Below are 18,173 nucleotides of genomic sequence, written 5' to 3' on the forward strand. Positions count from 1 at the left end.
AATGCAACATGTTCGTAAGATGATGAATTAGAGAAAGCAGATCAGTGTTGGAGGAAAACCAAACAAACTTATGGATGCTTGTGAAAAACTAAGTTTAAAGAGGAGTGTACCGTCCGTAACTATGAACACACCCTTAGCACAAGCTTCTTCATCTTCATCCATACATATTACCAATAATATCCAAATGTCACAGTTGAAAATTATTTGTTGTAGTGTAACGAACTCTGTTGAAGGAATGCCACTAAATGTAGATAACCACGACCCAGAGAAACACCAGATTTCCTCTTTATAAGATATGGACGATGATGGTATTGATGACGACTTTGAAATTTACCACATCCACACCAAGAAGATGAAAATTACAGCTGCAAAAAATGTTCAAAAAAAGGCCTTGAATGTCTGGAAAATAATTTTTTCTTGGGCAAACCTTTCATCTTACTAAAGTGGTACCGAATGATGCATACACAGCTTTCATGTCTATTTAACGTGAAATGGTTGAAAGATGATGTATTCTGTTTTGTCCATGTCCACTTTTTGAAAGCGAGCAGAACAGAAGGATGAAATAGCGGGAAGATTGTGATTTTGGTCAGTAAGGAGCTGATGTCAGGTACAGATAGGTAGATCTGCGTGTCATCGGTGTACTGATGATATTGCAAACCATGCCATTACATCAGCTGTCCCAAGCCGAAGGTGTAGATGGAGAAAAGTAGGGGTTCTAGAACTGAGCCTTGGGGAACACCGAAAGACCCAGGTCGAGGTGAGGAGGTGGTGTGGGAGAGGGAGCCACTAAATGTCAGCCTGGTTGTTTTTTTTAAAGACTCTGCCGATAACCCCAAAAAAGGCCATTTGCACCTACGGCCATGCCCGCATCAGCAGGGGTAGCAAAACTCCTATCCTAACCACCACAAGCATGATCAGGCACATGGCAGCAAAGCACCCGACTTTGTTGGTTGAACACAAGGCTCTATGAACAGTGTCTGCGAGTGATACCACTGCTTCTTCTGATGTTGTGTGTGCAAGCCAATCCCCTGTCCATGGTGTATGCAAATATGCCTCATGCCCTGCATCTGCAGTTGCACACAAACTCAACTAGCACCATCAACAAGCACATCCATGTCTTTGTCCCAGCGCAGCGTTCACTTGTCCATACCCCAGTCCTTGGAACGCAAGCGGAAATACGCAGCCAAAGCCACAGTTCTAAATTCACAAATTTCTCATCTGCTTGTGCTCGAAATGTTGCATTTTAGGCCCGTGGGAGACGTACGCTTTCCGCAACCTGATGGCGGTGACCATCACAAGGTACTCGTTACCCAGCCACCAAAATTTTTCCCTGTCTGTCATCAGGACATTACACAAGCAAGCACATGTCCCACAACATTACGCGGGCCCTCAACAATGCTGTTACAGTGAAAGAGCACCTAACCACAGACACGTGGACAAGTGCTTGTGGGCAGTGATAGTACATCTCGCTGATGGCACGCTAGGTTAGTATATAGGAAGCCATAACCCAATCAGACATTGGGATACGATGTTACAGATATATGGTGACAGGTTGTGAAAGGTTTTGTATGTCATAGTTAGGGTTTTGAACTGTAGCCTCTGGGCAACTGGAAGGCAGTGAAGAGCCTAGCAGAGAGGAGTGACATCAGACTTTAGGATAGATTTGAGGGGTGCAAGATTGCTAGAGGGGAGGCAGAGAGTAGAAGGTTGCAATAGTGGAGGCGGGAGATCATGAGGGCGTGCACAAGCATTTTTGCAGTTTGTTGAAATGTACAGATCCTGGAAATGTTTTTGAATTGTAGTAGGCAGGAGGAGGCAAGGGCCTGGATATGTATTTTGAAAGAGAGGGCAGAGTCGAGGATCACCCCGAGGCCCCGAACATGCGGGACTGTTTGTACTGGAGTGCCATCCTGGCATTACACAGGCATGTGTCCCACAACTTTACCTGTGCCCTCCACAATGCTGTTATTGGGAAAGTCCACCTAACCACAGACACATGGACAAGTGCTTGTGGTCAGGGATGGTACATCTCACTAATGGCACACTGGTTTAACATAGTGGAAGCCGGGACCCAGTCCAACCTTGGGATGGTGAACATCCTCCCAACCCCTAGTATTGCGGGCCCAAGACAATCTGGGTTGCCCCCACAGTCTACAGCTACTGCACCTCCTCCTCCTTCGTCTCCTCTTCAGCCTCCATCTCCGAAAGTAACACATCAGTCACAAGCTGAAAGCACTGTAGCACTGCCTCAGTCAAGCGGTAACAGGTTGTGCTGAAGCTAATATGCTTAAGAGACAAACAGCATAATGATGAAGAGTTGTGGAGAGCTCTGAAAGAGCAGGCAGATCTGTGGCTGACACCGCTGAGCCTACAGCCAGCCATGGTCATGTGTGACAATGGCTGGAACCTGGTGGCTGCTCTGTATCGAGGCGAGCTCACACACGGCCATGCCTGGCCCATGGGCTTAACCTCATTGCTCAGCGTTTTCTGAAAAGCGACATGGAGGTCCTAGATCTGCTAGTAAAAGTACGAGGCTCTGCGTACCCATTTTAGAAAGTCAGCTAGAGCTTCATCCGCCCTTGCCATGCTTCTGCAGCTCTTGCAGCTTCTAGCTCACCGACTGGTGTGTAATGTCCTCGCCATGCTTTGGAATTCTACACTGCATATTTTGGAATGGATTTGTGAGCAGAAGAGGGCAGTTGTTGACTACCAGCATCAACAAGGCCTTTGGTATTCAGTTCTGACTTCACGCATAAGATCTCATGAGTGGACATGGATGTCAGACATATGTACCATCCTCCGAAACTTTGAGGAATTCACAAAGATGGTGAGCAGCAATGACACCATAATTAATATCTCCATCCTGCTTCTCTGTGTTCTAATATTAATATTTATAGTTATTTATATAGCGTCAACATATTTACAGTTTCAAACAGAACAGTCCTAAGTAACAACGATAACAATAATACAATAATTAAACAAATAAAACTACCTTGCTTGTGACAGCTTACAATCTACACTAAGTTACAACGATAACAATAATGAATCCAAAAAAATGATCCTGCTCATGACAACTTGCAATCTACAATGAGGTAGGGGATATAAAAACTACAGGGGAATGTATTTACAATGATGTATTTACAATGATATTACTGAGGCTTATCGAAAGTCGTGGAGGCCTGATGAAAAGGAGGAGGAGAGCATGATCAGTTGTCGTCTTGGTGAGGACATGGAAGTATCGACTGTTAGCAGTCTTGGACGCATGGCTGAGTTTATGTTACGCTGCCCCTCCTGTCACCCTCGCATTCTCAAACTTTAAGGTGACAGGCAATACTGATTGGGGACACTTCTAGACCCACACTACAAGGAGAACTTTATATCTCTTATTCCAGAGGCAGACAGGTGTACTACAATGTTGGAGGACCATAGGGCCATTCTTGCTGAATTATTAAAAAAATTCCCATCTGAAAACGCTGGCAGAAGGGGACACAGTTCGTTGGCCAAGCAAGGAGTACAGGTGAGAGAGACACAACTTCAATCCAGCAGAGGCAATGGAACACTGGCAAAGTTCGGGGAGAGTTCTCTCAGACCCTCCCCATGCCCTGGTCCTGAGGCATGGGGGACTCTCACAAAGAGTGTAATGTTTGGGAAAATGCTGAAGAAGTACCTTGCTGATCGTACCAACGTCCTCTGTCATTCATCTGTGCCCTTTAATTATTGTTAATAAAGCTGAACACAAAACATGAAGAGGCTCTCTACTGAGCACATGCGCTGTACTCAAGTGTGACGGGGTGTACGGCAGAGCAAGAAGGGACAACAGGCCGAGGGATGATTCCACAGATTTATTATCATGAACGCTGGAACAACACATGCAGGTGGATCTACAGAGTCCACAATTAGTCCAACGGAACAGGTTCGGGGGCACCTCCCGATAATCCTTGTGCCAGGTAACAAAGCAATAGTCCACAATTAGTCCAATGGATCCCAAAACAATCTCACGAACGACGAGATATGTCCTCAGCTCAAGTCTTGCCCCGTTCGCTTCCGCAGTCCCAGATGGGCGTGGGGTCTTGCCTCAGCTAAGATTGGGTCAGTTACTATGTCATCCAGCACCTTTCCTTCCACATCCGCACCCTGCTCCTCCTCCTGAATTTCTGGCAATTGTGTATCATCATTGTCCACCTCTTGTGACACTTTCCCACCATCGCCTTCTTGTGACCGTGGCTGCTCAAATCTTTGGGCATTGCTACATGTGATCACATCTTGCCCCACTTCAATATGACAGGCCGAGAGTCCAGAATCTTTTAAGCGAAAACTGAACAGCTCTTCAGAGTGTCCAATTGTGCGACCAGTTGTCTCAGGACACTCGGCAAGGATGGAGGAAGAAGGATTTGGACACCACAGTTACACAGTGCCTCTGACGGAGATAACAGACTGTTTCAATATTTGGCCTGTTTTTTGTACTTTTTTAATCAAAGAACACTGTATAGACCAAGGCTAGCAGACAAAAAATGCAATTTATGTCTGCAATGCATGGACTTGGACACCTCAGATACACTGGACATCTGAAGGAGACAACAGATGGCTATGACACTAAAACAAAAAATTGGAGTACTAAAACTGTAAAATTTTTAGTGCAATGATATGCAATGCATGTGACGTACAAATCACAGTGATAAATATAAGAAATGTAGCTAACTATTTTTGGGCCAGCTCCAGATTTTTGGGGCAGCAAAATGGTGTTCAAAAATGTTGTTAAAATAGTACAAAAAAAAAGGCCAGAATTTTGTGCGCACGCACATCTGATGCCTGGGACAAAACAATTTTTAAAATCTTAGATTTTCACACTCTTGAATAGAGATGACCTCAATGTAGTCTGCAGTGTGAACAAGCAAATAAATGTAGAAAAAAGTGGGCTATGGATTACTTTCTAATAAAATTAGAAGGTATAAGGTGAAAACAAAAAGCGATGGATACCTGCAGCTACGTATATACATATATGCAGTAGACAGTAATGGAGCTTTTTGAGGTATGCAGTGAAATCTATATACTCACATACAGTGCCTGCATGCATTGCACTGATGTGGATATGTGCACATAGACTCCCCTGCCTACCTAGCGCTGCAATCTATGTACCCTCGAATTAACCCTAAAAAGGACAGTTGGTTTGTCAGGATTTGTGGATTTAACATTAGTAGACCCACACTAACTAATAAAAGAATGAATCTGACCCTATCTCAGCAGCAGGTCTACCTACACTAGCTGAGTCCAGAGCAGAATGCGGTGAGCAAGGCAGCACCAGGTCTTGTAGACTTGAAGATGCTGTGCGGCCAGCCAATCACTGTAATGCCACAACAAAGATGGCTGCGGTATTACAGTGCTTGGCAGACAATTCCTGCATGTTGATTGGTGCTCTAAAAAGCTCCAACATTAAAAGGATGAGACCAGAGCTCCTGCTGAATAATCCCAGAAATACTCTGTGCTCGCCGAGTACACAGAGCATAGTTATACTCGGGCGAGTACCGAGTAGTGGCGAGCACGTTCATTCATCACTAATCTTTATATAATTCACAGACAGACTACCACGTTTCCATGTTTCAATGTTCTTTAGTGATTCAGTAGTACTTCAAGATCAGATTTAAGCCTTTCTATCCCAATCTACATATATAATAAGGTCCACTTCCATCTGTCTGTCTTTCCCAGAAATCCCATGTCACTGACCGGTCGTGGCAGCCAGGCCGCGACCAATCAGCAACAGGCACAGCCCGGTCGAAAATTAGTCCCTCCCTACTTCCATCCAGTCATTGCCTGGCGCCCGCTCCATACTCCCCTCCAGTCAGCGCTCACACAGGGTTAATTGCAGCGTTAAAGGACCGCGTTTTGATGCGGTGTAACGCACTCCGTTAACGCTGCTGTTAACCCTGTGTGAGCAACGTTTTACTATTGATGCTGCCTATGCAGCATCAATAGTAAAAAAATCTAATGTTAAAAATAATTAAAAAACAAAAAACCTGCTATTCTCACCTTCCGTCGTCCGCCGATGCTCGCGCGGCTGCCGCCAGCTTCCGTTAAGTCAACCGGGGTAATTTTGCAATGCATCTCTGGGAACTGAAGCTGGTGGTAGCCGCACGCGCATCGGGACAGCTTCGCTGGACGATGATAGGTGATTGAGTATATAACATTTTTTTTTATTTTAATTGTTTTTTTTAACAGGGATATGGTGCCCACGCTGCTATATACTACGTGGGCTGTGTTATATACTGCGTGGCTGCTATATACTACATGGGCAGTGTTATATACTGCATGGGCTGTGTTATATACTACGTGGACTGTGTTATATACTATGTGGGCTGTTATATACTGCGTGGGCTGCGCTATATATTACGTGGGCTGTGTTATATACTGCGTGGCTGCTATATACTACACGGGCTGTGTTATATACTGCATGGGCTGTGTTATATACTGCATGGGCTGTGTTATATACTGCGTGGCCTGTGCTATACATTATGTGGGCTGTGTTATAAACTATGTGGCTGTGTTATATACTGCGTGGCTGCTATATACTACCTGGCTCCTATGTACTATGTGGCCTGTGCTACATACTATGTGGCTGCTACAGTATATACAAACATACATACATATTCTAGAATACCCGAAGCGTTAGAATCGGGCTACCATCTAGTATTTAATGAGCTGTGTGCCCTTACCTCCTATCCCAATACTGAAAAAATCCCCAGAATGGTTGCTGCTTTCACTACTCCCACATTTTGTAGTCTCTGTGCTAAACTAACTGATAGCTCCAATAGAATGAAACCTGCTTGACCATACCTGGCATAAAAAGTTTACATGGACTGATGCTATAAACAAAAAATTGACATATGGACCTGGAATTTTTTTTTCTGATCTGTTTAAATCAAATCTGAGTTTGCTGAAATTCACCAGAATCTCCAAAGTTCAGGAAACTCAACTTGAAGACGATTTGAAACAAATCGTTTAGTTCTTCTCTAGAATGCACATAGTTTGTTACAAGTGCTTCTCACTAAATTAGAATATCATCATAAAGTTAATTTATTTCAGTTCTTCAATACAAAAAGTGAATCTCATATATTACATAGAGTCACTAACAAGGATTTGACTGCTGCTAGAGTCATTGCTTTAAGAGCCACCACACACAGGACATGGGCTATAAGTGTTGCATTCCTTGTGTGAAGCCACATAGACAACACCAGAAGCATCGTACCTGAGCCAAATAGAAAAAGAACTGGACTGTTGCTCTGTGGGCCAAGATGTTGATTAAAGTAAATTATGCATTTCATTTGGCAATCAATGTCCCAGAGTCTGAAGAAAGAGTGAAGAGGCACACAATCCAAGCTGCTTGAGGTCTAGTGTGAAGTTTCCACAGTCAGTGATGGTTTGGGGAGCCATGTCATCTGCTGGTGTAGGTACATTGTATTTTATCAAGATCAAACTCAATGCAACGGTCTACCAGTAAATTTTAGCAAACTTCATGCTTCCCTCTGCCGACAAGCTTTTTGGAGATGGAAATGTCATTCTTCATCAGGACTTCACTCCTATACACACTACCAAAAGTACCAATACCTGGCTTAAAAGCAACAGTAAAACTGTGCTTGATTTGCCAACAAACATGCCTGACCTTAACCCCATATAGGATCTATGGGTTATTGTCAAAAGGAAGATGAGAGACAACAAACCCAACAATGCAGATGAGTTGAAGGCTGCCTGGGCTTCCATAACACCACAGCAGTGCCACAGGTTGATGGCCTCCATGCCATGCCACCACATTGGTGCATTAATTGATACAAAAGGAGCCCCTACCAAGTATTGAGTGCATTTACTGAGCGTACATTACAGTAGGCCAACATTTCGGATTTTAAAATCATTTTTCAAGCTGGTGTTATAAAGTATTCTACTGTAATTTACTGAGATAATGACTTTTGGGTTTTCATTGTCTGTAAGCCATAATCATTAACATTAACAGAAATAAACACTTGGGATAGATCACTCTGTTTGTAATGACTCTATATAATAAAGGAGTTTCACTTTTTGTATTGAAGAACGGAAATAAATGAACTTTTTGATGATATTCTAATTTAGTGAGAAACACCAGTATTTAAGCTATGTTCAAGAGTGTATATATTTAGCATGTGCATTATCTGTCACATTAACCAAACATATGCCAAATAAGTATCCTTTTAGCAAAAGGTTGGGCACTATGTGTTGCTATGCCTTTAAAACTTATTTATGATACATTGTATGACTATTTTTGTCCTATATATATCTGTCTGCAGTATGTCAACCCTTAACTCATAAATAGTTTAAAATCAAATATAGCTCTTTCAAAACCAAGTCAAGCATTACTTTTATGTAGCCTATCAGTTCCTGGATGTTTGAGAAATCAGCCTTTGAATTGATATGAAAATGAGGCTGTAGATCTGAAGCTTTGACCACTTCAGCTCTGTTCTCTGCCTAGCACCACTTGCTTTTGCTTGCCTGACAGCTCCTTCATCGGAAATAAGACAGCATAGAGGCTCTCAGACAAGCAGAAAGAGGAAGAGGTGGGCAGAAAATAGAGCTGGAGTGACAGAGGCTTCAGATCTACAGCCTCATTTGGATATCAATTGAAATGTTGACTTCACAGTAATGGACTAACAAACTTGCCATATGCAGGTTTTGCTAGACTTATAATTTTGTTTATACTGACCTTGTATAATAGTGGTAAAAATCCAAGTTTCAATAACGCAATAGAAGTTTCTTTTGAGATTTTCTTTTTCTGTGTTACTCTCTGTAAGTCTTCTATCATTCCATATTGCACATCTATAATTTCACCCTGAAGAGAAATAAAAGAAATACTGTGTACAGATGAGAATCATTTGTAATAGCTAGGTATTGAACATAGTGTAAGTACTTACAAAAGTAATCTGTGCAGAAATTTATATTTTCTTTACACTGATTTAGTTTTTAGGCAGTCATTTTATTGCAGTTTTTTTTAAAATTGCTTATTAATATTAAACAATGACTGAATGTAAATACTACTTCTTTTATACAAGTACATGTTTCTTATGATTTTCATAGCCACGTAAAATTTTACTGCGACTTTTTCTTGTGGCATGTTAAGACAGATACTATCACAATTGTAATTTGGATATAGTACCATGATCGACAGGAAAGGTTCTGAAATACTTTCAAGAACCTTCAAAGCATTATCTGAAGTAATAAAGCAACTTTTTTTTAAATGTCATCCCAAAAGGTGCAGTGTTTTGAAGAAAAAGAAGCTATTGTTTCTAAACTAGAATTGAAACATTATCCCTTTTTTGGGAACATAATTTGGTTTTCTAATCAAAAAATAGTTAAACAATTGCAAAATCTTGATATCCAGCTGTCCAAAATGTATCCCCTATTTAAAAAGACAAAACAGGGATACAGCTTTCAAAATGAAGAAACCATGATTTGTTTGTCACCAAGTCCACTGAAAAAAATGAGCCTTATTTTGGGAGCCGTTTCAGTTTGTGTATCCTCCAGAAAGTACACTTGCCAGCATCACTTGTAAATTCTAGCACTATGAAACACAGTTTGTAGCCAGAAAATGTGTGGTTCATGTGGATGCACGATGGCTGTGGCAGGAGCAGCATAAGGCCTTTTTCACATGTCCATTTTTCAAAAACTGCAAATACGAACATACTCACATCTATTGTATTCAAACATGGTGCGCACATTTCAGGTTTTTCACACGGATCGTGTGTCAGTGTAAAAAACCTGCAGACATGTCCTTTTTTCATGCAGCATTGACAAAATGTCATCAGTGTGACATGTACCAGTGTCTGGGAAAAGCAGCACAATTAGCATTGTTCCCAGGTGCCGAATGATGAATGCAGCTTTGATCATTGTCACCTGGTCTCCCTGCGATGATGAAGACCAGGCAACAATGATGGGAGTTGGAGTCTGCTCCCGCTGTCTGTGTAGTGTGTATTACATATAATTCACTAAAAAAGGTGCCTCTTAAGTTTCATAACCAGCTGACGAAAAGATGACTGCTGGGGGCTGATGTTAATATTTTGGGAGGGGGCCAATAGCCATAAAGTTTCACAGGCTGTTAATATCAGCTCATAGATGTGCTGCCTGTGACTGCCGGTAACCTTAATGGTGTCACCACCAGTCACATGCAGCTGAGTTCTCACGCTCAGCTAAGTGTGTTCCAGTTGGAGTGGTGAGAGGTTGCATCACTGATGTGACTGCTCACCAAACCATCCGGATCATTGTGGGACATGTACATTAATGGATTATCAGTGGAAAAGTGACTGTGCTTTTTAATTTTTGTAGACGAAATGGGTAAAAGAGGATTGGAGAGTTGTCATTTTAAATAGAGGAATTAATTTCAATTAAAGGACTTTACTCTTTCTGTGTATTTATTAAATTTGACAATGGGGTTAATGATTGGTGTGTCCTGCAGATACTTCTACATTACTAACCCATGGGCTTGATGTTAGTGGCCATAAAACAGCTTGCATCAACCCTAAAAATATTAATCCACTTGCCACCACACAAGGGCAAGTGGGAAGATTGGAGGCCAAGTGCAAGAATTGGTGCTTCCAATGGATGCGCCATTTCTGATGTGGCTGAGGGCTGATGTTCTTAGTCTGGGAGGGGGAGTCTCCCCTATAATAACCAGTAAAAGCTAAACAAAGAGCTGTGAGCTGATCTTAATAGCCTGTAAACCTTTTTTGGCTGTTGGACTTTTCTCAGAATATTAACATCAGCCTCCAGCTGTCAGCTTTCCCTCAGCTGGTTATGGAAACTAAGGTGAACCTCACAACTTTTTCTATTTATTTAAAAAATAAATACAAGTACAGAAAATAAGTATGCAAAGCACTGATTCGAAATCACACTGATATAGTTCTATCTATCATGGCCCTCATTGCAATCTATCTCTTTCATTGCACATCTTTAATAAATAAAACATTTTAATTTTATGCTGCATTTTATTCCCTATGCGTCACACTGACCACACACTGACAACCTATGCACGCACAGATGTCACATATGTACACACAGATGGCACACAGACCACAAATCTCAGCAGTATTATTTTTTCCATTAAAGAAATCAAAGGAACGTGTGGAGGCTTTATAGAGAGTTTGGGCAGGGCAGCCAAAAAACTGTGTGACAGTTTATATCTAGCAGTCCTATCAGTGACTTACAGCATTCTTTGAGTAAGTGTGCTTTTAAGTGTGCAACATATTGCTGTCGCAATAAAGGAAGATTTTTTGGATGCAGAGTCCCACTTGCGCTTTCTACATTTGAAGTCTTTCTCCTTTTTCCAAGTTAAGGGCCACAATTTTCAAAGGCTGCAGTATATAACTTGTTTCTCATCAGGTTTTCCCAGTAGTGCCGGAATTTCCCCTTTTTAAATTCAAAAAGTTGATCATGTCCGTCCGCATACCAGGATCTTCGAGGTCAGTCTGGTGTGATATGGATGACAGAATTAGCCTTTGCACTTATCTTACAGATAAGTCTCAGTAGTGGGGGCAGAAGTGGAAATAGCTATGGGAGGGTGAAATAAGTCCAAGGAATTACCAAATGTGGATGGATACCTTGTTTTGGCATAGGTGGTTTTCCCTTTTGGAATGCTGCCCTTCCCGTGGTTGTTCCTTTCTGGTGAAAGACCTGGCTATTTATTGCTTGCGTTGAGAAACACGTGAGGGTGTCTCCGCGGCTTTTCTACATACATTTGCATATTTCCCATAAGGGATGGGGCAGTGTTCTGGATCACTGCGTTGAGAAACATGTGATGGTGTGTCCGGGTGTTGGATGTTTTGATCTCCCCGAGTGTTATGTTTGCTAATGACAGGTGTTATGAAGGCAATCCAGAAACACAGTGTGCTTAGCGATCAGAGCGCACACAGTGATCTGACAAATACCCAAAAATACAAGAACGAGCTCTGAGACGTGGAAACTCTGTAGACTGCACACCTGATCCTATCCTAAACACAACTAAAAGCGGCTGTGGATTGCGCCTAACAACTACCTAGGCAACTCGGCACAGCCTAAGAAACTAGCTAGCCTGAAGATAGAAAAATAGGCCTGACTTGCCCCAGAGAAATTCCCCAAAGGAAAAGGCAGCCCCCCACATATAATGACTGTGAGTAAGATGAAAAGACAAAACGTAGGGATGAAATAGATTCAGCAAAGTGGGGCCCGATATTCTAGGACAGAGCGAGGACAGTAAAGCGAACTTTGCAGTCTACAAAAAACCCTAAAGCAAAACCACGCAAAGGGGGCAAAAAAAAAACCACCGTGCCGAACTAACGGCACGGCGGTACACCCTTTGCGTCTCAGAGCTTCCAGCAAAACAAAAGACAAGCTGGACAGAAAAAAAGCAACAAAAAAGCAAAAAGCACTTAGCTATACAGAGCAGCAGGTCACAGGAACAATCAGGAGAAGCTCAGATCCAACACTGAAACATTGACAAGGAGCAAGGATAGCAGCATCAGGCGGAGTTAAGTAATGAAGCAGTTAACGAGCTCACCAGAACACCTGAGGGAGGAAGCTCAGAAGCTGCAGTAACACTTGTGACCACAGGAGTGAATTCAGCCACAGAATTCACAACAGTACCCCCCCCTTGAGGAGGGGTCACCGAACCCTCACCAGAGCCCCCAGGCCGACCAGGATGAGCCGCATGAAAGGCACGAACAAGATCGGAAGCATGAACATCAGAGACAAAAACCCAGGAATTATCTTCCTGAGCATAACCCTTCCATTTAACCAGATACTGGAGTTTCCGTCTAGAAACACGAGAATCCAAAATCTTCTCCACAATATACTCCAATTCCCCCTCCACCAAAACCGGGGCAGGAGGCTCAACAGATGGAACCATAGGTGCCACGTATCTCCGCAACAACGACCTATGGAATACATTATGTATGGAAAAGGAGTCTGGGAGGGTCAAACGAAAAGACACAGGATTGAGAACCTCAGAAATCCTATACGGACCAATAAAACGAGGTTTAAATTTAGGAGAGGAAACCTTCATAGGAATATGACGAGAAGATAACCAAACCAGATCCCCAACACGAAGTCGGGGACCCACACGGCGTCTGCGATTAGCGAAAAGTTGAGCTTTCTCCTGGGACAAGATCAAATTGTCCACTACCTGAGTCCAGATCTGCTGCAACCTATCCACCACAGAATCCACACCAGGACAGTCCGAAGACTCAACCTGTCCTGAAGAGAAACGAGGATGGAACCCAGAATTGCAAAAAAATGGAGAAACCAAGGTAGCCGAGCTGGCCCGATTATTAAGGGCGAACTCAGCCAACGGCAAAAAGGACACCCAATCATCCTGGTCTGCAGAAACAAAACATCTCAGATATGTTTCCAAGGTCTGATTGGTTCGTTCGGTCTGGCCATTAGTCTGAGGATGGAAAGCCGAGGAAAAGGATAGGTCAATGCCCATCCTACCACAAAAGGCTCGCTAAAACCTTGAAACAAACTGGGAACCTCTGTCAGAAACCATATTCTCAGGAATGCCATGCAACCGAACCACATGCTGAAAGAACAAAGGTACCAAATCAGAGGAGGAAGGCAATTTAGCCAAGGGCACCAGATGGACCATTTTAGAAAAGCGATCACAGACCACCCAAATGACTGACATCTTTTGAGAAACGGGAAGGTCAGAAATGAAATCCATCGAAATATGTGTCCAATGCCTCTTTGGGACCGGCAAGGGCAAAAGCAACCCACTGGCACGAGAACAGCAGGGCTTAGCCCTAGCACAAATCCCACAGGACTGCACAAAAGTACGTACATCCCGTGACAGAGATGGCCACCAGAAGGATCTAGCCACTAACTCTCTGGTACCAAAGATTCCAGGATGACCAGCCAACACCGAACAATGAAGTTCAGAGATAAGTTTATTAGTCCACCTATCAGGGACGAACAGTTTCTCTGCTGGACAACGATCAGGTTTATTCGCCTGAAATTTTTGCAGCACCCGCCGCAAATCAGGGGAGATGGCAGACACAATGACTCCTTCCTTGAGGATACCCGCTGGCTCAGATAAACCCGGAGAGTCGGGCACAAAACTCCTAGACAGAGCATCCGCCTTCACATTTTTAGAGCCCGGAAGGTACGAAATCACAAAGTCGAAGCGGGCAAAAAATAACGACCAACGGGCCTGTCTAGGATTCAAGCGCTTGGCAGACTCGAGATAAGTCAAGTTCTTATGATCAGTCAATACCACCACGCGATGCTTAGCTCCTTCAAGCCAATGACGCCACTCCTCGAATGCCCACTTCATGGCCAGCAACTCTCGATTGCCCACATCATAATTACGCTCAGCGGGCGAAAACTTCCTGGAAAAGAAAGCACATGGTTTCATCACTGAGCAATCAGAACCTCTCTGTGACAAAACCGCCCCTGCTCCAATCTCAGAAGCATCAACCTCGACCTGGAACGGAAGAGAAACATCTGGCTGACACAACACAGGGGCAGAACAAAAACGACGCTTCAACTCCTGAAAAGCTTCCACAGCAGCAGAAGACCAATTAACCAAATCAGCACCCTTCTTGGTCAAATCGGTCAATGGTTTGGCAATGCTAGAAAAATTACAGATGAAGCGACGATAAAAATTAGCAAAGCCCAGAAACTTTGGGAGAACTACAATACCCAGATAGATTAGCGAAATTAGGATTATTTAGTCTAGAAAAAAGACGACTGAGGGGCGATCTAATAACCATGTATAAGTATATAAGGGGACAATACAAATATCTCGCTGAGGATCTGTTTATACCAAGGAAGGTGACGGGCACAAGGGGGCATTCTTTGCGTCTGGAGGAGAGAAGGTTTTTCCACCAACATAGAAGAGGATTCTTTACTGTTAGGGCAGTGAGAATCTGGAATTGCTTGCCTGAGGAGGTGGTGATGGCGAACTCAGTCGAGGGGTTCAAGAGAGGCCTGGATGTCTTCCTGGAGCAGAACAATATTGTATCATACAATTATTAGGTTCTGTAGAAGGACGTAGATCTGGGTATTTATTATGATGGAATATAGGCTGAACTGGATGGACAAATGTCTTTTTTCGGCCTTACTTACTTACTACTAACTATGTTACTATGTTTTGCAGACTTTTCAGAGATGTCGGCTGAATCCAATCCTGGATGGCTTGGACCTTAACTGGATCCATCTCGATAGTAGAAGGGGTAAAGATGAACCCCAAAAATGAAACTTTCTGCACACCGAAGAGACACTTTGATCCCTTCACAAACAAAGAGTTAGCACGCAGGACCTGAAAAACCATTCTGACCTGCTTCACATGAGACTCCCAATCATCTGAGAAGATCAAAATGTCATCCAAGTAAACAATCAGGAATTTATCCAGATACTCACGGAAGATGTCATGCATAAAAGACTGAAACACAGATGGAGCATTGGCAAGTCCGAACGGCATCACTAAATACTCAAAATGACCCTCGGGCGTATTGAATGCAGTTTTCCATTCATCTCCTTGCCTGATTCTCACCAGATTATACGCACCACGAAGATCTATCTTAGTGAACCAACTAGCCCCCTTAATCCGAGCAAACAAGTCAGATAATAATGGCAAGGGATACTGAAATTTAACAGTGATCTTATTAAGAAGGCGGTAATCAATACACGGTCTCAGCGAACCATCCTTCTTGGTTACAAAGAAGAACCCTGCTCCCAGTGGTGATGACGATGGGCGAATATGTCCCTTCTCCAGGGATTCCTTCACATAACTGCGCATAGCGGCGTGTTCGGGCACGGATAAATTAAATAATTGACCTTTAGGGAATTTACTACCAGGAATCAAATTGATAGCACAATCACAATCCCGATGCGGAGGTAGAGCATCGGACTTGGGCTCTTCAAATACATCCTGATAATCAGACAAGAACTCTGGGACCTCAGAAGGGGTGGATGATGAAATCGACAAAAATGGAACATCACCATGTACCCCCTGACAACCCCAGCTGGATACCGACATGGAATTCCAATCCAATACTGGATTATGGGTTTGTAGCCATGGCAACCCCAACACGACCACATCATGCAGATTATGCAACACCAGAAAGCGAATAACTTCCTGATGTGCAGGAGCCATGCACATGGTCAGCTGGGCCCAGTATTGAGGTTTATTCTTGGCCAAAGGTGTAGCATCAATTCCTCTCAATGGAATAGGACACCGCAAAGGCTCCAAGAAAAACCCACAACGTTTAGCATAATCCAAATCCATCAGATTCAGGGCAGCGCCCGAATCCACAAACGCCATGACAGAAAACGACGACAAAGAGCATATCAAGGTAATGGACAGAAGGAATTTGGACTGTACAGTACCAATGACGGCAGACCTAGCGGACCGCTTAGTGCGCTTAGGACAATCAGAAATAGCATGAGTGGAATCACCACAGTAGAAACACAGACCATTCAGACGTCTGTATTCCTGCCGTTCAACTCTAGTCATAGTCCTATCGCACTGCATAGGCTCAGGTTTAACCTCAGGCAGTACCGCCAAATGGTGCACAGATTTACGCTCGCGCAAGCGTCGACCGATCTGAATGGCCAAAGACAAAGACTCATTCAAACCAGCAGGCATAGGAAATCCCACCATGACATCCTTAAGAGCCTCAGAGAGACCCTTTCTGAACAAAGCTGCCAGCGCAGATTCATTCCACTGAGTGAGTACTGACCATTTCCTAAATTTCTGACAATATACTTCTATCTCATCCTGACCCTGACACAAAGCCAGCAAATTTTTCTCAGCCTGATCCACTGAATTAGGCTCATCGTACAGCAATCCGAGCGCCAGGAAAAACGCATCGACACTACTCAATGCAGGGTCTCCTGGCGCAAGAGAAAATGCCCAGTCTTGAGGGTCGCCGCGCAAAAAAGAAATAATAATCAAAACCTGTTGAATAGGATTACCAGAAGAATGAGGTTTCAAGGCCAGAAATAGCTTACAATTATTTTTGAAACTTAGAAACTTAGTTCTATCTCCAAAAAACAAATCAGGAATAGGAATTCTTGGTTCTAACATAGATTTCTGATCAATAGTATCTTGAATTTTTTGTACATATATAACGAGATTATCCATTGAAGAGCACAGACCCTGAATATCCATGTCCACACCTGTGTCCAGAATCACCCAAATGTCTAGGGGAAAAAAAAAAAGTGAACACAGAGCAGAAAAAAAAAAAAATGATGTCAGAACTTTTTCTTTCCCTCTATTGAGAATCATTAGTGAGGCTCCTTGTACTGTTAAGTTTGCTAATGACAGGTGTTATGAAGGCAATCCAGAAACACAGTGTGCTTAGCGATCAGAGCGCACACAGTGATCTGACAAATACCCAAAAATACAAGAACGAGCTCTGAGACGTGGAAACTCTGTAGACTGCACACCTGATCCTATCCTAAACACAACTAAAAGCGGCTGTGGATTGCGCCTAACAACTACCTAGGCAACTCGGCACAGCCTAAGAAACTAGCTAGCCTGAAGATAGAAAAATAGGCCTGACTTGCCCCAGAGAAATTCCCCAAAGGAAAAGGCAGCCCCCCACATATAATGACTGTGAGTAAGATGAAAAGACAAAACGTAGGGATGAAATAGATTCAGCAAAGTGGGGCCCGATATTATAGGACAGAGCGAGGACAGTAAAGCGAACTTTGCAGTCTACAAAAAACCCTAAAGCAAAACCACGCAAAGGGGGCAAAAAAAACCCACCGTGCCGAACTAACGGCACGGCGGTACACCCTTTGCGTCTCAGAGCTTCCAGCAAAACAAAAGACAAGCTGGACAGAAAAAAGCAACAAAAAAGCAAAAAGCACTTAGCTATACAGAGCAGCAGGTCACAGGAACAATCAGGAGAAGCTCAGATCCAACACTGAAACATTGACAAGGAGCAAGGATAGCAGCATCAGGCGGAGTTAAGTAATGAAGCAGTTAACGAGCTCACCAGAACACCTGAGGGAGGAAGCTCAGAAGCTGCAGTACCACTTGTGACCACAGGAGTGAATTCAGCCACAGAATTCACAACACCCGAGGTCAATCTTCCTTATGTTTATGTTTACTGTGTGGGAATAGGCCAGGGGTGTGAGCATGTAGACATGCTTATCGTGCACACGCTGGCCGTTGATTGGCC

At 43.3% G+C, this 18,173-nt stretch overlaps 1 protein-coding gene across 1 annotated transcript in view; it reads right to left on the minus strand.

The window, feature by feature from the left end:
- The window catches only part of NAALADL2 (N-acetylated alpha-linked acidic dipeptidase like 2), a 980,368-nt gene that overhangs the window by 705,515 nt on the left and 256,680 nt on the right, over positions 1-18,173 (minus strand). The window contains exon 4 of the mRNA XM_069726727.1: positions 8,723-8,848. Coding sequence (XP_069582828.1) covers positions 8,723-8,848 — 126 coding nt within the window. The remainder of the gene's footprint in view (positions 1-8,722; positions 8,849-18,173) is intronic.

The sequence above is a fragment of the Ranitomeya imitator genome, chromosome 5, assembly GCF_032444005.1.
Source record: "Ranitomeya imitator isolate aRanImi1 chromosome 5, aRanImi1.pri, whole genome shotgun sequence".
NCBI lineage: Eukaryota > Metazoa > Chordata > Amphibia > Anura > Dendrobatidae > Ranitomeya > Ranitomeya imitator.